Below are 22,776 nucleotides of genomic sequence, written 5' to 3'. Positions count from 1 at the left end.
CCCAACACATCCAAATAAATAAATATATTAAAAAATATATATTTATTGAATACCTACTGTGTTCCAGGCACAGGTATAAGGGTTCTCTGCCCACATGGATCTTATATTCTAGTGGGAGGTAATAAGGAACTCTAAACAATATGCAAGACAAATTAGATATTGTTAAAAGTTAATAAGGGGTATAAAAAAAAGTAACAGTCTAACAGTGTAAAATGGAACTGGAAAAATCTGACTTAAAAATCACAATTAAAAAATACTGCAGTTATGGGTGATCCTGAGAAGTAGCATTTCAGCATTTTGAACAACATGAATATATTCAAGTTATACAAATAAAAGTGGTCATGGCAGACACTCCCTGTGGAGTTGGAACTTTTTTTTTTAATGGGGAACTTCTCATAATCCTCTCCTCCCTTCCTCTCAACACTTACCCACTACCTTCTGAGGATGTTATAATTTCATGAGAAAGCAGACCAATGAATACGTTTATTACGAAGGATAGAACAAAAGGTTTCTCTAAAGAAAAATGTTTTATATAGAGATTTGGAAGAAATTTTCAGAGTTTGTCAAATTCAAACAGAATATATAAAACTATAGCAAATTTGAAAAAAAAAAACCCCACAGACATTGTGTGTATAGATCTTCAAGAAAAAATAAAAACCCTCCCCACAAAGATGAGATAACAAATTTACAGATATATTCAAAGCCAGACAGTAACATTTTATATCTGGTGCATTAAAACTGAAAGTCATCTGTTTTTAGACTAAAGATGGTGGGAGCACCAAAGAGAACTGTGATGGGTTTGAGATTTTGGGCTCCATTATCTGGGAGATGAACTAAATGAAGACAAAGTTATAAAGAACGTATTTAAGGAAATACATTTTGAACCACTGCCATAGCAACAGAGTTCCTAGCTTCTCATGCATGGGCTACTGTTTCTGAACATAAAAACACTGCAAGGCACACTCTAGAATCAAGGCCACTATACTGAATAATTTAGAGTAGAGTTCCTAGAAAGACTCAAATGAAGGCCCTTCAGCCCCTGTAGCACTGATGAAAGGAGCAATGAAGAAGGGACTTTAACACTAAGTTAGTTAGCCAGCTATCACTGAGATAGCTGTGAAGAGCATTGTGGGAGGGCCCACCACACCTGCCAGTTCCTAAGCACCAGCTCTCCCCAGAACCCAGGCCTGTGTCTGGCATTTTATCTGTGTGTCTACATATTTGCCCCTATTTAGAACAACGACTGATATGTTGTCTTTCACAGGCCTTTTCCAATTAAAATGCAAACTTTCATCTCACTTTCATTTATGTGAGGTTATTCCTCAGGTCGGTGCTCACTTCTTCCAGCTCAGAACTCCACCTGCCTGGTTACTCCAAATGCCTCCTCTTGTCTTGGTGATAATAGTCATGCCGTTATAAAGCACTTGTCTTTACTGCATAATTGGGCTTTCTGTGGATCAAGGTGCAGTTCAACTCTTGCGACCCCATGGACTGCAGCCTGCAAGGTTCCTCTGCCTAGGGGATTTCCCAGGCAAGCATACTGGAGTGGATTGCCATCTCCTTCTCCAGGGGATCTTTCCTACCCAGGGATCAAACCTGCATCTCTTTTGTCTCCTGCATTGGCAGATAGATTCTTTACCCTTGAGCCAACTGGAAAGCTCATGAAGTATGTACAGACATCTCTCTCTATAAACCGAAAAGTACATTAAGTAGAGTTTTGTGATCTGACACCAGTGTTAGAAGTCTGAGTGGTTTTTAGTAAGCTTTCTAAAATGATGGGGTCACCTATTTCCAGCCTGCCCCATGACATTTATGGCCCTGTGGGCACCCCCATGGCATTTTCTTACTGTGGGTAGTCAGAGAGCAACACTTACTGACACTCTTGGTCCCTCTAAATGGCAAATTAGTTGTAAGCAGGAACTACAAGTAAGGCTCTAAGATTTCCCACCACGTGACTCAGCAAATACATGCTGAGCAAAGACCATAAAATATTGGTGCTGGGTTCGTACCTTGCAGAAAGAGATAAAGGCTTAGAGAGGGAAGAATTTTGCTTAAGGTAACAAAGATTGGCCAGTATTACAAACCTCTTTCTGATGTGTTTTGCTCTGGATTTAGCAGGTGCTCTGGGCCACGAGAATCAGCTGTGAGGGAAGCAGAGCTGTGGGAAGGCTGGCTCCCGTGCTGCTCTAACACAGCTTCCAGCTCGGCCATTTCCTGCTGGAGCTTTAGTAGGTTATCTTGCATGGTATCCCTCTGCTGCAGACATGAGAAAACGAAACCAAGAAAGTCATATGCTTTTACAATAGAAACTTGCCAGAAAGCAAGAATATGTCAAACCAATTAATTTTAGCATGGGAACTGAAATCACCTCGTATGGAATTATGAGTTCTGGCTGAACACCTTTTAATTTGACCATATTCACACAATTAATGCCCATGAAATTATTTCAAAACAATGTTAGAGGAGGAAGAAAAATTCCTCAAACCCTCTTAAGTATCTCCTACCAGTGAAAGCGCAGAGTCTTAACCACTGGACTGCCAGGGAAGGCCCAACCGTGATGTCTTTTGTAAAAAAATTTTTAATTATTTGGCATGCTGCAGGGCATGCAAGATCTTAGTTCCTTAACCAGGAATCGAACCCATGCCCCCTGCAGTGGAAGCTTAGAGTCTTAACCATTGAATCATCAGGAAATTCCCAATGGTGATGGTCTTTTGAAGTTAGTTATTTTCTTTTAATGCTAGGGAGTGAAGAAATAATTAACGTACTTAATTAAATACTTTTGGTATTTACAGTTAGCGTGACTGGAGAAGGAAATGGCAACCCATTTCAGTATTCTTGCCTGGGAAATCCCATGAACAGAGGAGATTGGAGGGCTACAGTTCATGGGGTCATAAAGAGTTGGCTCTTTCACACTCAGGGTGGATTTTTGAGTTCCAAGTCACACTTTGAAGAACTACCTCATTTTATACTGCCTTGTGTAAAAATAAAGAGTACTGTTTAAGAGAAAAAAAATTAGCATAAGAGTTAGTCCATATAAAAATGTCTGATTTCTGGCTTGTGAGGTCTCTTCCTTTTCGGGGATTCTTTGAACATTTATCTCTAGCAGGAAGAGCACAGAGTTAACTCATTAACTTATCTATTTGTTCATTTAACTATTTGCTGACCACATATTATGTGCTAGGCATTGTCACAGGCTGGGGATACAGCTCTCATGGTGCTGCCATTCTAGACAGTGACAGGGTATCTAGAGATCCATCGCCAAGAACCTGCTAGAAGAAAGGGGCCCACAGAAAGAGCACTTGGAAATTGCAAGGTGTTGCTGTTTTCAATTGAAGATAACAGGCTCCTGTTGCTTATGGGGCTCCTGATGTTTATTTCTCCAGATGAAGAAGAAACCTGCTTAGTCTAAGGTTTTTGATTAGCAAAGTATCAGGTAAAGCGCTCTCCAAAATATATGTTTATTTTCTATTTAAAAAATTTTTTAAATTTATTTTTGGTTGAGTGGGGTCTTCCTTGCTACGTGAGGGCTTTTTTTAGTTTCAGTGTACAGGCTTCTCAGTGCCGTGGCTTCTCTTGTTGCAGAGCATGGGCTCTAGGGCACATGGGCTCCTGTAGTTGCAGTGTGTGGGCTCGGTTAGTTGTGGCTCGTGAGCTCTAGAGCATGGGCTCAGCAGCTGTGTGGCATGTGTAATCTTCCAGGGCCAGGGATCAAACCCTTCACTGGCAGGTGGATTCTTATCTACTGTACCACCAGGGAAGTCACAAAATGTACATTTCTTCATTACTTTTAGAAGGAGCGTGTATGGCTGCCAGCAAACCCTGGGGAAATACAAATTGCTTCACCCTGTTTCTTCTTCAGATCCTTGCAAATGACTTTGCCTTCTACTAAAAACAAGTCATCTACTTTCTCCCGCTACACTGAATTCAGTTTTTAGGAGATTTTTATGACTGGTAAATGCATTCCCTGCTCCACAAAGGCTTCTACTGCTACCCTGAGACTGCCGTGCTGCCAGAGTGTCCACAGCAGCACCATTGCCACCACGTGGTGCCTCTGAGTAGTTCCATCACTGATTGGATCCTAGTCAAGGGCTCACCACAGTAATCTGGGATAAAATCGCAGATATCAGATGAGGTTCAGGAGCTCTATTGGTCACTACTGTCATGGTCATCACCTCTAACTTCTATGGCCATTAAATAGGTTAGAAAATCAGAAAATATTAACAGTAATGGGATAATAAAGGTAGATAACTTTCCTTTAGGTTTTTCCAAAGCAATTACTTCATAGCTTAGACAAATTCCGCTATAGGCAACTGGCCAGATACATTTGGCAGACTAAACCCAAATTGGTTACCAAGTTTTCCTGATTAGAATTGTTTCTTGAATTAGTCCTACTTTTCTTATCTATTTCTACTCTGCTACTCTGATCTCTACTTTCACTACAGCTAAGGTTCCCTAAAAGCCATGTTTATCAGATCTCTTCTTTTCTAATTAGGAGCTTAGTAGTTTGCCACTGCTCAGATAGTAAGTTAACACTTTCCGAATACTATATAACTATTACTTGTTACTGCTCTCATGATAAATTCCTAAGTACAGCATTCAAAATAGGCCTTCATACTCTGATCTTACCTCTTATTTCTCCCCAAACCACCACATATGCCCTACTTTTCAGTCACAATTTTGTGCTTCCTGAGCATTTCATGCTTCTGTGTCTTTGTCTCAATTTAATGCCTCCCTTCTCTTCCCACCTGGAAAAAAATTTTTTCTTCATCTTTTAAGGTCCAGCTTGAATATCTCCTTTGGAAGTCCCCACTAATAATACATCTCCTATCAGGAAGATGTAATTCCTGATAATTCCTCAGTCTACTTCATTTATATTTCTGATGTATTAGTATACCAAAGTGTAATACCTGACTCTCCGAGGTGGGAAGAATTCTTCCTTAAGCATTCTTGTATTCAAAACACCCAGCAGACAGTAAGCAGTTAGTAAGTGTTTAATGCAGACATGAATTAATGAATTTAGTTAATCAGTCTTTGATAAAGAACAGACACTGATGATACTGAATTAGCATTTATCCCCTAAATATGTCTCCCCAGTTCTGTATAAACAGACTTTAGGAAAAGATCCCACTTCAATCATTTTGCTTGTTGGCACTACTCTAAATTTAAATTAGCCCTGAAATCTGACTTTGGCTCTATTTTGGGTAGATGCTTGATAAAAACACTTTACAAAATGAATCTTGAACAAATAGATACATCTCTAGAAGTAAGATCAGAAATATAGAAAATAAGGAGATAGTTTATTGAATGTCATATATTCCACAATATGGCTAAAGCAGATGGAATCAGAAACCAGACACAACTCTAAAACACAAAGTATAAAAAGGTGAAAGCCATGTTGACAGAGCCCCAAACCCACACCCAGAAAAGATCATAGGACTTGCAAACAGAGAAAAGGCTTCCTAGGGAATTCCTTTGTGGTCCAGTGGTTAAGACTATGCTCGCACTGCAGCAGGCACAGGTTAGATCCCCAGTTGGGGAACTAAGATCCTGCAAGCCACAGAGCATGGACAAAAAAGATAAAAAAAGAAAAGGCCTCCTAAATCCTTTCATGAATTAAGTCACTGTGGCAATCCTGCAGAAGTGGAGAATATTGGCGACAGTTCAGGGAGAGAACAGGCAGTGGTCTGACTCCAGAAGGCTTCAATCCTAGAGGGATTTGCTCCATGTAGAAAATAGGCAAGGTAAGACAAGCCTACAAGACTGTAGATACCTACAGTCCTCAGAGCAATGCCAAGACTTAGAAGTTTAAAACTTGATACTACCCAGTGCTGGCCAAGGTATAGGAAAATGGGAGCTACCAATTATTACCAGGGCTGGAAGAGCACAGCTTGGTTCAGTCTTTCTAAAGAAGAATTAATAACATGTGTCAAACACCAAAATTCCATACTAAGGAAGTCATTGGGGATATGGGCAAATTATTTAGTTATCACAATAAGACTACAGTGCTGTACATGATAGCAAACTGTGTTATCTTGCCCTGAAACCCTCATATTCAACTCTCAATTCAAATTTTCACTGAAGAAAATTTAGTGACATAGTAAAAACAATATAAGGCCTTAGTAAATTTAAAAAAAAATTGAAATAATTTCAAGCATCTTTTCTCTGGTCACAATGCAGTAAGATTAGAGGTCAACTACAGGGAAAAAACTGCTAAAAATACAAACATATGAAGGCTAAACAACATGCTTCTGAATAACCAACAAATCACAGAAGAAATAAAAAAGGAAATAAAAATATGCACAGAAACAAATGAAAACATGACAACTCCAAACCTATGGGATTCAGTAAAAGCAGTGCTATGGGGAACGTTCATAGCAATACAAGCTTACCTCAAGAAACAAGAGAAAAATCAAATAAATAACCTAACTTTATACCTATAGCAACTAGAAAAAGAAGAAATGAAGAACCTCAGGGTTAGTAGAAGGAAAGAAATCATAAAAATCAGAGCAGAAATAAATGAAAAAGAAACAAAGGAGACTATAGCAAAAATCAACAAAACTAAAAGCTGGTTCTTTGAGAAGATAAATAAAATAGGCAAACCATTAGCCAGACTCATCAAGAAAAAAAGGTAGAAGAGCCAAATCAATAAAATTAGAAATGAAAAGGGAGAAATCACACAGGCAACACAGAAATACAAAGGATCATAAGAGACTAATATCAGCAACTATATGCCAATTAAATGGACAATTTGGAAGAAATGGAGGAGTTCTTAGAAAAGTATAACCTTCCAAAACTGAACCAGGAAGAAATAGAAAATCTTAACAGACCCATCACAAGCACAGAAATTGAATAAAACATCTTCCAACAAACAAAAGTCTAGGACCAGATGACTTCACAGGTGAATTCTACCAAAAATTTAGAGAAGAGTTAACACCTATCCTACTCAAACTCTTCCAGAAAATTGCAGAGGAAGGTAAATTCCCAAACTCATTCTATGAGGCCACTATCACACTAATACCAAAACCCGACAAAGATGCCACAAAAAAAGAAAACTATAGGCCATATCATTGATGAACACAGATGCAAAAATCCTCGACAAAATTCTAGCAAACAGATCCCAACAACATATTATAAAGATCATACATCATAACCAAGTGGGCTTTATCCCAGGGATTCTTCAATATTCACAAATCAGTCAATGTGCGACACCACATTAACAAACTGAAAGATAAAAACCATACGATTATCTCAGTAGATGCAGAGAAAGTCTTTGACAAAATCCAACACCCATTTATGATAAAAGCTCTCCAGAAAGCAGGCATAGAAGGAACATACCTAAGATAATAAAAGCCATATATGATAAACCCACAGCAAACATTAGCCTCAATGGCGAAAAACTGAAAGCATTTCCCCTAAAGTCAGGAACGAGACAAGGGTGCCCACTCTCACTATTACTATTCAACATAGTTTTGGAAGTCTTAGCCATAGCAATCAGAGAAGAAAAAGAAACAAAAAGAATCCAGGTTAGAAAAGCAGAAGTAAAACTCTCACTGTTTGGAGAAGACATGATCCTCTACATAGAAAACCCTAAGACACCACCAGAAAATTACTAGAGCTAATCAATGAATATAGTAAAGTTGCAGGATATAAAATTAATACACAGAAATTCCTTGCATTCCTATACACTAACAATGAAAAAACAGAAAGAGAAATTAAGGAAATAATCCCACTCACTATTGCAACAAAAAGAATAAAATACTTAGGAATAAATCTACCTAAATAAACAAAAGACCTATATATAGGAAACTATAAGACACTGATGAAAGAAATTAAAGATGACACAAATAGATGGAGAAATATACCATGTTCATGGATTGGAAGAATCAATATAGTGAAAATGAGTATACTATTCAAAGCAATCTATAGATTCAATGCAATCCCTATCAAGCTACTAGTATTTTTCACAGAACTAGAACAAATAATTTCAAAACTTGTAGGGAATAGCCAAAGCAATCTCGAGAAAGAAGAATGGAACTGGAAGAATCAACCTGCCTAACTTCAGACAATACTACAAAGCTACAATCATCAAGACAGTATGGTACTGGCACAAAGACAGAAATATAGATCAGTGGAACAAAATAGAAAGCCCAGATATAAATCCACGCATCTATGGACATCTTATCTTTGACAAAGGAGGCAAAAATATACAATGCAGAAAAAGCAATCTCTTTAACAAGTGGTGCTGAGAAAACTGGTCAACCACCTGTAAAAGATATGAAACTAGAACACTTTTTAACACCATACACAAAAATAAATTCAAAATGGATTAAAGATTTAAATGCAAGACCAGAAACTATAAAACTCCTAGAGGAAAACATAGGCAAAACACTGACATAAACCACAGCAAGATCCTCTATGACCCACCTCCCAAAGTAGTGAAAATAAAAACAAAAATAAACAAATGGGACCTAATTAAACTTAAGAGCTTTTGCACAATGAATAAGCAAGGTGAAAAGACAGCCTTCAGAATGAGAGAAAATAATAGCAAATGAAGCAACTGACAAAGAATTAATCTAAAAAATATACAAGCAGCTCATGCAGCTCAATACCAGAAAAATAATTGTCAACCCAATCAAACTGATTGTCAACCCAATCAAAAAATGGGCCAAAGAACTAAACAGACATTTCTCCCAAGAAGACATACAAATGGCTAACAAACATATGAAAAGATGCTCAACATCACTCATTATCAGAGAAATGCAAATCAAAACCACAATGTGGTACCACCTCACACCGGTCAGAATGGCTGCTATCAAAAAGTCTCAAACAATAAATGCTGGAGAGGGTGTGGAGAAAAGGGAACCCTCTTACACTGTTGGTGGGAATGCAAACTAGTATAGCCACTCTGGAGAACAGTGTGGAGATTCCTTAAAAAACTGGAAATAGAACTGCCAGACCACCCAGCAATGCCACTGCTGGGCATACACACTGAGGAAACCAGAACTGAAAGAGACGTGTACCCCAATGTTCATCGCCGCACCTAACAATATTTGTTTACAATAGCTAGGACATAGAAGCAACCTAGATGTCCATTGGCAGACGAATGGATAAGAAAGTTGTGGTATATATACACAATGGAATATTACTTAGCTATTAAAAAGAACGCATTTGAATCAGTTTTAATGAGGTGGATGAAACTGGAGCCTATTATAGAGAGTGAAGTAAGTCAGAAAGAAGAAGCACCAATATATTTTATTAACGCATATATATGAAATTTAGAAAGATGGTAATGATGACCCTATATGTGAGACAGTAAAAGAGACACAGATATAATAAAGAACAGACTTTTGGACTCTGTGGGAGAAGGCGAGGGTGGGATGTTTTGAGAGAATAGCATTGAAACATATATATTACCATTTGTGAAATAGATGACCAGTCTAAGTTTGATGCATGAAACAAGGCACTCAAAGTCAGTGCAATTGGACAACCCAAAGGGATGGGTTGGGGAGGGAGGTGGGAGGGGGGTTCAGGATGGGGGACGCATGTACACCCATGGCTGATTCATGTCAATGTATGGCAAAAACCATCACAATACTGTAAAGTAATTAGCCTCCAATTAAAATAAATTAATTAAAAAAAACAATATAAGTATGTAGAGTATTAACTCAATTATTTTTTTAAAACTTTTAAATTGAAATATATAACTGAATGATTTTTAACAATAAGGTATACACACAACACATACCCTTGTGTACAATAGGAAGAGTGGAAGAATATATGCCAATAAGTTAATAGTAATGATTTTTAACTCACAGAATTTAATTTTAAAAATAACTAATACAAGGGCATGATATAAAATTCAAGACAAAAAAGGATATTCAGAGAAAAATAAGGCTTTCTCCTTCTGTTAATCATCTATTTCCCCACCTGAAGGCAACTTCTATTACCTATCTTTTGTGTATGCTTCCAGAGAAAAATGTTAAAATTTACCGAACCATTCTCTTTGGGTGAGTTTTAAAACTGTGATAAAATATACCATCCTTAAGTATATAGTTTAGTGGCATAAAGTATTTTCATATTGTTGTCCAACCGTCATCAGTATCTATCTCCAAATCTTTTTCACCATCCCAAATTGAAACCCTGGGCCCATTAAAGGACAACTTCCCCTCCTCCCACCCCCAAGTTCCACTTTCTGTCTCTATGGATTTAACTATTCTAGGTCCCTCATAAAAATAGAATCATACACTATTTGTCCTTTGGTACCTGGCTTATTTCACTTAATGATGTTTTCAAGGTTCTTCCGTGAATGATTTTTATTTGTATTTTCTAGGTTTTCTATGATGCACATATATAACTTTATATGGCTTTTCTGTTTTAACTAATCTGGCATTTCAGGAAGTTCAGAAAAAAAAAAAGTCATTCACTTGCTAGTAGCTGAAGATGTATTTAAGATCTGGTGAGAAAAAGAAGTCAGGGCAGGATGATTCCAGGTAGTCCAGATATCTCCACCTTAAGAATGTGCATTGGGACTCCCCTGGCAGTCTAGTGGTTAAGAATCTGCCTTCCAGTGCAGGGGCAGAAGACTCTGTGGTTTGATCCCTGGTTGGGAACTAAGATCCCACATGTTGCAGGGCAACTAAGCCTATATGCTACAACAAAAATCCAGTGCAGTCAAAATAAAAAAAAAATAAAATAGAGGAAAGAAATAAAGAATGTGTATATCATAGTTCACAAATAAGTAACACAGTCAGGTACAGAACTCTCTTCAGTATCACACCAGCAACCACTGTGCTTGTACTCTAAAAAAATAAGCTGAGATGAGCCTGAATTTTTGAATATAAGAACTTGAAAAGTTTGGTGCCACTTCTATAACATAAAAATTAGGAGACAAAGCCAGGTTCTGTAAGGACTATGATGTCAATTTTCAGTAGAGAAGGCTTTTTTTTCTAGGAGACTATTCTGCCAGGAACACTGAAATGGTTATGTTACCAAATGCTGTAGATATGACAAAGCTGTTACACCCTTCACATGTAACCAAAATATTGGATGTTGACCACTAGGTACAGGAAGTAAAATTGTGTATGTTTTTTTAAAAAAATATGACTTATCATCACTAAAGAACAAATAACTAGCTGATTAACAAAGAAAAAATAGAAAGAAATATTCATCAAACAGTGAGAGGTTAGATAGTCTCTAATAAGAAGAGAACTCTGTAGGTAACAATTGGTAGTGAGAAGAAACACACCCCTCTGTCTGATACAGGAGTGCTTTCACATACATTTTTGCTATAGGGCAAATGAGTTTCAAAGGTTTCACTTTCTCATTTTCAGTATTTAATGTTGTGCCGTGAACAAACTGGTAAGTGTGTGTGTGTGAGACAGAAGGTAGCATGTATCCCATCTGGGTATTTACAATTCAATTTGAGGAGACTAGATCCCACACACATCTGTTATACCATTAATTCTAAGGGATGATGTAAGCAAATGTAAGACGGCAGGAGGCATAGCAGTGAATGCAAAGAACACTGCACACACATCCCCTTGTGCTTTTTACCTGAGTGGTTAAGATATCACTCTGAGAAGACAGCCCCACAGAGTCTTCAGAGAGGCTTGTTTCACTCACATGGTTGGATGCTGCTTCACCTTAAATGATAATAAAAAATAGACTGAGATGTAAAAAAAAGATGGCAGGACAAAATTCACTTTCATGTCACACAAAATGATTGTACTCTTTGGGGACACCCAAATGGATTTCCTCTAAGAAATCATAATGAAAACCAGATGTAAGTCTGCCAGTAATTAGGGCATTAAATCTCATTCAAATAGAAAAAAATGTTCTAGCTGGGTAATGGACTTTTTAAAGGAAAAGCACCCTGGGAGGAACATGTTTAAAGTTTAAGAAATAGTTACTTTCACTGTGCTTGGAAACTGTAAAATGTGCTCCCCCAAAGGCACAGACATTTAGCTCATTTCTACAAAACAGACGGGAGCAAACACAAAAACTTGGTTCCAATACCTAAGTCTGAATCCACACTCTGCTCTTCTTGGCAACTATCTTCTTCCAAGCCGGTTTCCCTTTCTTCATCATCTGAAACCAATTCCTTGTCACTCAGAAATTCCTCGCTTTCAGACTGATACACTTGTTTGGAAGGATGCTCAAACATCAAGAAAGGATCCTGGGTGTTTGTATTAGTGGTCAAGTCTTCCATTGCACTGCACTGTGAGGAAAATAAGCTACTAGAACATCTCGCTTCCTCATTAAGGTGATGTTCCTGGGACGCCTTGACTGATGTTACCTGGCCACTGCAGTCATTTAAGCCACTCTTCAATGATTCTAGGTTCTCCTCTGTTTCCTTAGACAGACCCTCAGTGGCAACAGTGTTACGTCCGGTAGATGGAGACAGTGTATTGGTTACTTTACCAAACAATAATTGTTGGAAGCAGGGAAGCTCTTCATCCTCACTAGACACAATCTCTTCTGACTCCAGTTTTCCAGCCCCTCTTTGGTGATCCTGAGCCAAATGTGTATGGGTGAAAGGGCCAGGGCTCCCTCTGAATTCTCCTTTTTGGACACTTTCACTAAAAACAGCAGATCTTTCCTTAATGTCACTTTCAGCAAAGTGGCTATTTTCTTTTATTTCATCATCATTTAACAAGTTGTCAGGTGTCTCAGAACAAACCTGAGAGGCATGACAGCTTTCCATAGGTTGTTCGAGATTATCTGAAATTAGACATGGGGAGAAATCTGCCTTAACAGCCTGAAGCATGTCCTCATTTTCTCCTTGCCTTTTTATTTCAGGATGGTGACAGTTACTTACAGGAAGACTTTGCTTATAGACTTCAGGTTGCATAAGACCTAATTTGAGTAAAGCTCTTAATTTAGGTTCTCTGTTTCTACCTGGTTCTGCTTGAATGTTTTCACCACTGGAACCTACTTCATTAATACTAGAGCCTACTTCATTAGTACTGGAACCTACTTCATTAACACTGCTTGAGCTGACTTCTTTAAAAGTGCTTTCTTGAATGTTATTTTGACTGACTGTGCTCACTGCACTTTGAATGATGCTCTCACTTCCCCGCATTCTTTCAGGTGACATTACAGGTTCCTCAAACTTCTCTGATGGGCTTTTCTTACATACGGTTTTAACAGATGACTTGATGGGAGAAAGTGATGGTATAAGAAATGTTTTTTCTGAAATCCCATGTTTATTTGCAAAAACAAGTTCAGTTTTGTGGCCTCTCAACTGTGATGACTGACAAAGCCTAGTTACTTCTTTTGCACTACATTTGGCATTGTCATCCAGCGTTCTATCTTTCTGACCAGCCACAGGAAAGTGCACTGTTGTACAAATGGCCTGCACACGCTGGCTTTTAGACTCATTCCTTCCCTGACTGTCTTCTTTTTGCCTGCATTTGAGGGGGTCTCTTGGACTTTGATCCCTTAAGGACCCTGAGTGGGCAAAGACTGTGGTACATTCCTTTTGTGGATTTCCTGGATTTGAAAACAGAGCAAATGTCTGACGCTTTGAAACCTTGAACGTATTCTGCAAATACTGTGTATCAAGTTCACTGTCTTCCATTTCTTCGCTTGTCTCCTGAATGACGCAGTTAACGTCATGTCCCAGTAGATCCTGAAAGCCCTCTGTGTCATTTTTGGTACCTTTAAAATCCCCATGGATAAGTTCCTTGGGGTTTTCGATTGCTGCACACAGACTCACACAAGGATTTGGTGCAGTCTTTGCCTTCTCTGGGGTGTTAGCTTCCAGTAAGGAGATACTATCCTGAGTGCTATAATCAGTATCAGGAACCAAGGAAATATTGGTACTCTCTACAGATCTTTCAATTTGCAAAGCTTTTCCTCCTCTTAATATCAGATCTTTGGGGTCTTTGGTACTATTTGACACTTGAATTGTTCCTAGATTCTCCTCTCTTTGAAGGCTAGGATGAACAAACTCTTCAAGTTTATTAGAACTAGAACAGTTAGTAAAATAACCAGGTGTGTTTGCTAAATTTATTTCTGGAAAGGCATCACTAGCAAGTCTTTTATTTATTTGTTCATATGCTTTGTTACTCTTCTTGGCTCCAGCTATAGGTTCTTTATCTCCCATGTGTTGAAGCTTTTGGCCCTGCCTGACTGCCATTTGGCTAGAATGTTTTTTCTTCATCTCTTCACTGCTAGAACAGCTATCAATTGGTAGTTCAGTATGATTAGGTGGACTTGGGTTTCTACTGACTACTAGTTCAAGTTCAGGAATTTTCCTGGTAGAGGACTTCCTCTTCAGCCTATTCTTAGGTGCTTTTGAACTGTGGATATTCAATTCTGGTTCCATATTGCTTATACTGATGCTTATAGGTTCAGCCTTAGTTCTGAAAACAGATTCTTTTTCCAACGATTCTGTTGGGTTAGCGTTTTGCTCTTTCTGAACATAATCACGTTTTGTTTTATTCTCATGACCATCACTAGTAATATTCATCCCATGACCTTTCTGCTCTGTTTGGTCAGTTCCCTCAATCATCTTTTCAGGAGTCTTTGGAACAATTGTCAAATCGACTTTCTTGATAAAATCCTCAGGCTGAAGGCCTGATGTACCTCTCCTTTTACACTTTAGTTTATTTGTGAGGGGCTGCTCTTGTGTTATCTGAGGTTCTGCAGTAAACGCGCCTAAAATTAGATCTTCAGCTACGTGGCTGAAGTTAGGGAGACTTGACTTTCTCCGATAGGTTTTCCCAAATATTTTATCTTCAATATTACTCTCTACTGGTTTGGAGTGGACTCTTTCATGTATTAAAGCACCATGAGGATCACTCGCCATTAAGTCGATTTTCTCTGAAGAACCTGAATATCCATCAACTTTATTTGGAATTTCCACTGCACCAGCTACTTCATTATTTGATTCAGACCCACCATCGCATGAGTCATCAGAAGTTAATATTTCATCACTTCTGGAAAACCATTCATTAACTTTCTGTATGCTATTATTCAGGGTTACCCAAGGAACATCTTGGGAATCTCCAGGACTGTTAGGGCATGCAGGTTTCTGCTTATGCAGTTCTTTTCTTCTGTACAGGGGATCAGCATTCAGAACTATCTTTTTCCCAGTGCTGGGAATCTGCCTATCCTTACATGTGCCCTTACTTTCAGCCCATCTGCTCTGTTGGCTCTTTCCTAAGACAGGCTGTTTGCTTTCATTACAGAATTCAGCCTTTTCTACATTCAGTCTGTTTTCAGTGAGCAATAAACTGCTGTTCTCATGCTGTAATGAGCTGGCATGAGTATCTGTGCCACATGGCTCCACGTGAAAGTTTGAAACAGAAATACCCTGATACTTTTCTGGATGTGTCTCAGTTGTATGCTTCTGGGTGGTGATCAGATCTTTAATACTGAACTGATGATGTTCAGTATCTGTTATGTCCTTCTCAGAAAACTCACAAGCAGCTGGAAAAAACAACAACAACAAGGTGCTTAAAGACTGAATTATTATGAAAACAATATGCACTTAATACAACTTAGTAACTTGGTTGGAGGGTAATGAAGAAACTGGCTCATCTCAGACTACCAAGTATACTGAAGATGTAGCTCATACTCTTTTGCTTAATTCCTATTTGTCTAGATTCTCATTATTTCTGCTCAAAATAATTAAAAGTTTAATTTCAGAATTCTCCCTACTCATAAATCGCACCTTCTATTTCCCTAACCTCTAACAGTGAATTAAAAGCAGTTTGAGACTCACAGACACAGAGAATAGACAAGTGGTTGCTAAGAGGGAAGGGAGTTGGAAGAGGGATGGAGGGGGAGTTTGTAGTTAGTAGATACAAACTAGCATATATAGAATAGATAAAGAATAAGGTCTTACTGTATAGCACAGGGAACTATATTCAATATCCTGTGATAAGCCATAATAGAAAAGAACGTGGAAAAAAAAAGAATGTGTATTTTATATATATATATATAACTGAATCACTCTGCTGTGCTGCAGAAATCAACACAATGTTGTAAAATCAACTATATTTCAATTAAAAAAATAGCAGTTTGGGAATCAGACATATAACATTCTATCTTTAGACTCATACTCCCTGTATCTGAGTACTAGTAAGCAAAATATGAAATACAAACACAGCAACTGAAAGTAAAAAGGCAACAACCAATCACATAGGGTACTAGTATAACCACACTGGTCTAGTGCCATTCAAATAGATCAGGCTGTACTGTGACATCTGAGAAAGCACCATATTCTAACTCTGCCAAGACATATTGTAAATTATAAAAATATTCCGAATCGTTCTTCAAAATACTCCAATTACAGTACTGTATCTACCTATTCTCTCTTTAGTGTCTATGGAGTTACAAGACTTGCCATTACCCTTTTTTGCAGGATTCAAATTGGTCTCTGCCTTGGTTCCTTGAGGGGTGATTTCTAACAATTCGTGGTCTCCCACACTGTACGGAAAAGACACAAGCCTTAGTGAAAAACAGTAGTTTATATGTGCACAGGGTTGTCAAACAATCAAGTATTTTAGCTCCGCTAGGTAGGGTTGTGATAAGCTGATTGATTTGATTCACTTTTTGAAATCAGCACCTTCCTTTGGCAACTTTTAGTCAAAATGAAATGGTCAAAGACAGAACACAAAAATCAGAGCAGGAGTATAGAACATTGCTTTATGGACATACAAATAAGAACCAAAAGTTAAATGACAGTTGAATAATCATTAAAAGATAGTAAAGAAAAAACCAACAAAACCTAAAATGTGTATTAATGAAAACACAAGCACAGTTACCTAAACAAAGGGAGCACTGGGATGGAACAGACATTCCACTAGAATGCAAAGAACATATTTGCAACACGGCCTTCTGGGCTTTTTTTCAAGCTAAAAACTATTTTCTCCCAATCGGTAGATCAGGAAAATGTCACTTGCAAACAAAATCTCATTGACAGTGACATTATCATAGTTCAGACAAGCCATCACAGATCTTAGGGTCATGCAATAATTCCTAAGGAAAGCAATTTAACAAGTAATCCACTTTGGGGCTACTTGCAAATTATGTTTAATTGATGTAGACAAAGTCTGAGTTACAGACAGAATTAAGGAACAGTGGAAGGAAAAAATTGAAAACTGAGTAATGTTTTCAGCAGCCACAATCACCACTGAGTCAACACTGTTGTACACAAGGAACTAAGCCAGAGCACAGCCATCTGCTGGAAGCAAGTCTGTGCAGAGTTCTACTGTTACTTTAAACTCTTTCAAATGCTTTACTAAGAAACCAGCCAAACAAAAAGGATATTTCTCAGCTATAAAAAAAGGAGGTTAAAGTAGGCGATCTTTAAGGTCTATTCCAATGCCATGATTCTAACCTAAAGAAATATCAATCCTTAGCATTAACTAAATACAAAAACGCCAGCTTCATAGAAAAAGGCTCTCTTTGACTCACCTGAAATAACTGGCCTTATTAACTGTGTCTTCAGAAGAATCAGATCCTAAAAAAATTCCCCAAAGACCCCCAAATAAGAAATCAATAAAAGGATTTTTATTGAAAGCGTTAAACTCAAAAAACTATACTTGTTGCAAAACATATTTTCAAGGAATATTTACTGAGCAACCAGTACAAGGCAGGGCTTCCTATGTGTCGCTAGTGGTAAAGAACACACCCACCAATGCAGGAGATGATGTGGGTTTGATCCCTGAGTCAAGAAGATCTCCTGGAAGAAGGCATGGCAACCCACTCCAGTATTCTTGCCTGGAGAATCCCATGGACAGAGGAGCCTGGCGGGTTACAGTCCATGGGGTCGCAAACAGTTGGACACAACTAAAGTGACTTAGCACACATACACTACAGGGCAGGAACAAAGATACATGTCAGGCAATACAAAACTGTGGTTACAAGTACAGGTTCTGAAGCCGGAAACCCAGGTGTGAATTGTGGCTCTGTCACTTACTAGCTTTACGATCCTGGCAGAATTTCTTAACCTCTCTGTGCCTTAAATTGCCTCATCTATAAAATAGTGTGAGTAGGAACCACCTCAGGTTTGTCATACATCCTATGTGAGTCACACAAGTAAAACACCCCAGTGCCTGGACTACAGTAAGTGTTCCTAAACATTGTCTATTGTAATTATTTTTATGAGGCAACATCTGTAGTCTAGGAACCTATGATCTTAAAAGGGGAAAACAGACAAGAAATTTCTAAAGAATCTGCTAAGTGCTATGGCAAAAATATGGTGGTGCCTGGGAGCCCAAAGGAGGGCCATTCTTTCTAATTATAAATATATTCTACAGGATAAAGAATAGAGAGACCTGTTTGAACTGAGTTCAGCTATTCTGAAGTCTTTCTAGTCTAGTATAATTAATTTTCAGTTCAGTTCAGTTCAGTCACTCAGTTGTGTCCAACTCTTTGCCACCCCATGGACTGCAGGACGCCAGGCCTCCCTGTCCATCACCAACTCCCAGAGCTTACTCAAACTCATGTCCATTGAGTCAGTGATGCCATCCAACCATCTCATCCTCTGTCATCCCCTTCTCCTCTTTCTTCAATCTTTCCCAGGATCAGGGTCTTTTCAAATGAGTCAGCTCTTCACATCTGGTGGCCAAAGTATTGGAGCTTCAGCTTCAGCATCAGTCCATCCAATGAATATTCAGGACTGATTTCCTTTAGGATTGACTGGTTGGATCTCCCTGCAGTTCAAGGAATTCTCAAGAGTCTTTTCCAACACCACAGTTCAAAGCATCAATTCTTCAGCGCTCAGCTTTCTTTATGGTCCGACTCTCACATCCACACATGACTACTGGAAAAACCAGAGCTTTGACTACACGGACCTTTGTTGACAAAGTAATGTCTCTGTTTTTTAATATGCTATCTAGGTTGGTCATAGCTTTTCTTCCAGGAGCAAGCGTCTTTTAATTTCATGGCTGCAGTCACCATCTGCAGTGATTTTGGAGCCCAAAAAATAAAGTCTCTCACTGTTTCCACTGTCTCCCCATCTATTTGCCATGAAGTGATGGGACCAGATGCCATGATCTCAACTTTTTGAATGTTGAGTTTTAAGCCAACTTTTTCACTCTCCTCTTTCACTATCAAGAGGCTCTTTAGTTCTTCTTTGCCTTTTGCTATAAGGGGGCATATATTGATATTTCTCCTGGCAATCTTGATTCCAGCTTGTGAGTCATCCAGCTCAGCATTTTGCATGATGTACTCTGCATTTAAGTTAAATAAGCAGGGAAACTATATACAGCCTTGATGTACTCCTTTCCCGATTTGGAACCAGTCTGTAGTTCCATGTGCAGTTCTAACTGTTGCTTGTTGACCTGCATACAAATTTCTCAGGAGGTAGATAAGGTGGTTTGGTATTCCCATCTCTAAGAATTTTCCAGTTTGTTGTGATCCACACAGTCAAAGGTTTTGGTGTAGTTGGTAATGTCTAGATAAGTCTTTCCAGTCTAGTATAATTAGTCTTAGACCCCTCCAAATGCTATAGCCCACCCAGCATGTTCTTTCTTAGCCCTACTCTCCATCTTTCCAAAGTGTGTTTACACATACTTAAAACCACATATCCTTCCTTTTGTTCTCTTTATAAAGTAAGGTGCTTTAAAGCGAGACCTGCATCTTTCTACATTATTTATCACACATCATAAGGCTAGTAAAATTATTTTATTCTTACTTTCCAGGGCTCCCTGCCATTGCATAAATTGTGACCAAGGTTTTTAGTAGAACTCTTAGACAAGGAATCAAGCAATTATTATTCTAAACTTACAAAATCTGAGACTCTTACCCAATTCAATGTAGACGGACTTATTCTGAGATTGTATCTGCTGCTTTGTCCTCAGAGATCTCACAATTCCAAGGTTAGAGAGTTCGACAGTAAGACCGGTTTCCTGCTAAGCAGTAAATGATCAACAAATTGTTAGCCAGTTCTGTGCATTTTTTTTCCATAAGAGAAACTCAAAGCTCTGGACAAAACAGACAGACAGTTGTCAATGAGCTAACCTCGAAAAAACACTTGGCAAACTACACAAACAAGATGTGCGAGTCTTGTGTGGTTTGAATACTTTCTCCCTCTCTCAGTTGTTCTAAATTTTTCTATACTTAAATGTGTATCATCTGTGTAATTTTTTTAAGGATAAGGAAAGTACATTTTTTCTTTTCATTCTCTTTCTTTTTTTTTTATGGGGAAAACATATTTTAAACTAATACTTTATATTATAGTGTAGAAAGGGAATGAGATTGATTTATTATACACTTCTAATCACATCTGATAACAGAGGTGATAACTAAGATAAAGTAAATTTTTAAAAAGGATAAATGAAAATAATAAAATCCAGCAAGCTTAAGAAAATTCAGTACAGGAAAAAATATTTGGATACCCAACATTACTCTGATGAAGCTTTCCTTCTTTTTGAGCCCTTCAACATCTACTGAGAAATGAATGCTGGTACTATGAGAACTATTATTTTTAAGATCCTCATTATTCATTCACATATGAGTAACAATAGAGCAAATCTCTATATTTTCTTTGACAATTACACTTAAGTTGAAGCAATTTTCAAGTGTTAAAAACTGATTTTTTTTTCCCCAGACAACTTTTCAGAGGAAATAAAATAGAAGATACTTCTTCATGTCTGGAGAATTGCCATAAGACAGTTATTTTTTAAACTAGCAAATAATAATAATAAAACAAAAACTAGCTAGCTGAAAACCATCAGTGTCCTTGCGGCTATCTTAGACAAGCATCAGAATGGATAAAGCACTAAAACCAGGGACCTTCTCTCAACTCCTCTAACTCTTGTTCAGACACTTAATTGACCATCTTCCCTTGTTTACTGACTTTATATAAATCCAAAAGCATCCAGCACATTCACTAATTCACATGCTCCATAAAGAGTTATTATCAGAATACACAAAAGTGGCCTTACCAAGGTAGGATTTTCAGGTTCACTCTGCCAAAGTCTTTTGGCCCGATTCCGGTAGCCCATACTTTGGATGATAGAAACTTCCTCCTTCAGATGCTCAGGAGACTTATTTTCCTTTCTCGAAAAGTTATAGCTGTTTGCAACTGTGAATTACAAAGAGAAACACTATTTTTGCAGTTAGGAAAAAAATGTACCGGGTTCCCTTGTGGCTCAGTGGTAAAGAATCTGCCTGCCGATGCAGGAGATCCCTGATCCAGGAAGATCCCATATGTCACGGAGCATCTAAGCCCGTGTACCACAACTATTGAGCCTGTGCTCCACAACAAAGAAGCCACCGCAGTGAGCAACTGGAGAGCAGCCCTTGCTTACTGCAACTAAAGAAAAGCCCGCACAGCAACAAAAACCCAGCACAGCCAAAACTAAATAAATAAAAATTTTAAAAATATATATTAAAAAAAAAGATTACAGGTAGTTAAAATTAACCTAGGCCAAAAAGTCTGGTCTTCTCACCTATTCATATAAAATAACTACACAAACTTTCATTTTAACAGATGGCCCCTTGAGCACTGGTGGCAAGAATACACAGAACTGTACAAAAAAGATCTTCACGACCCAGATAATCACGATGGCATGATCACTCACATTCACCTAGAGCCAGACGTTCTGGAATGTGAAGTCAAGTGGGCCTTAGGAAGCATCACTACAAACAAAGCTAGTGGAGGTGATGGAATTCCAATTGAGCTATTTCAAAGCCTGAAAGATGATGCTGTGAAAGCACTGCACTCAATATATCAGCAAATTTGGAAAACTCAGCAGTGGCAACAGAACTGGAAAAGGTCAGTTTTCATTCCAATCACTAAGAAAGGCAATGCCAAAGAATGCTCAAACTACCGCACAATTGCACTCATCTCACATGCTAGTAAAGTAATGCTCAACATTCTCCAAGCCAGGCTTCAGCAATACATGAACCGTGAACTTACAGATGTTCAAGCTGGCTTTAGAAAAGGCAGAGGAACCAGAGATCAAATTGCCAGTATCCGCTGGATCATCAAGAAAGCAAGAGAGTTCCAGAAAAACATCTATTTCTGCTTTATTGACTATGCCAAAGCCTTTGACTGTGTGGATCACAATAAACTGTGGAAAATTCTGAAGGAGATGGGAATACCAGACCACCTGACCTGCCTCTTGAGAAACCTGTATGTAGGTCAGGAAGCAAGTTACAACTGGACGTGGAACAGACTGGTTCCAAATAGGAAAACGAGTATATCAAGGCTGTATATTGTTACTCTGCTTATTTAACTTATATGCAGAGTACATCATGAGAAATGCTGGGCTGGAGGAAGCACAAGCTGGAATCAAGATTGCCGGGAGAAATATCAATAACCTCAGATAAGCAGATGATACCACCCTTATGGCAGAAAGTGAAGAAGAACTAAAAAGCCTCTTGATGAAAGTGAAAAAGTTGGCTTAACTCAACATTCAGAAAGCAGAGATCATGGCATCTGGTACCATCACTTCATGGCAAATAGATGGGGAAACAGTGGAAAGAGTGGTTGACTTTATTTTTTGGGCTCCAAAATCACTGCAGATGGTGACTGCAGCCATGAAATTAAAAGACGCTTACTCCTTGGAAGGAGTTATGACCAACCTAGGCAGCATATTAAAAAGCAGAGACATTACTTTGCCAACAACGGTCCGTCTAGTCAAGGCTCTGGTTTTTCCAGTAGTCATGTGTGGATGTGAGAGTCGGACCATAAAGAAAGCTGAGCACTGAAGAATTGATGCTTTGAACTGTGGTGTTGGAGAAGACTCTTGAGAGTCCCTTGGACTGCAAGGAGATCCAACCAGTCCATTCTAAAGGAGATCAGTCTTGGGT

At 38.4% G+C, this 22,776-nt stretch overlaps 1 protein-coding gene across 1 annotated transcript in view; it reads right to left on the bottom strand.

Moving 5' to 3' along the window:
• BRCA1 (BRCA1 DNA repair associated) overlaps nt 1-22,776 on the bottom strand; it is a 68,188-nt gene that overhangs the window by 30,038 nt on the left and 15,374 nt on the right. The window contains exons 6-12 of the mRNA XM_065908767.1: nt 20,904-21,043; nt 19,763-19,868; nt 17,428-17,473; nt 16,361-16,437; nt 15,319-15,435; nt 11,554-11,642; nt 2,085-2,256 (exon numbers count right to left, since the gene is read on the bottom strand). Of these exons, the coding sequence (XP_065764839.1) occupies nt 2,085-2,256; nt 11,554-11,642; nt 15,319-15,435; nt 16,361-16,437; nt 17,428-17,473; nt 19,763-19,868; nt 20,904-21,043 (747 nt within the window). The remainder of the gene's footprint in view (nt 1-2,084; nt 2,257-11,553; nt 11,643-15,318; nt 15,436-16,360; nt 16,438-17,427; nt 17,474-19,762; nt 19,869-20,903; nt 21,044-22,776) is intronic.

This window comes from Muntiacus reevesi, chromosome 18 (genome assembly GCF_963930625.1).
Source record: "Muntiacus reevesi chromosome 18, mMunRee1.1, whole genome shotgun sequence".
Lineage (NCBI taxonomy): Eukaryota > Metazoa > Chordata > Mammalia > Artiodactyla > Cervidae > Muntiacus > Muntiacus reevesi.
Note: the sequence above shows the minus strand (reverse complement) of the source record. Positions and strands in the feature narration are given on the sequence as shown.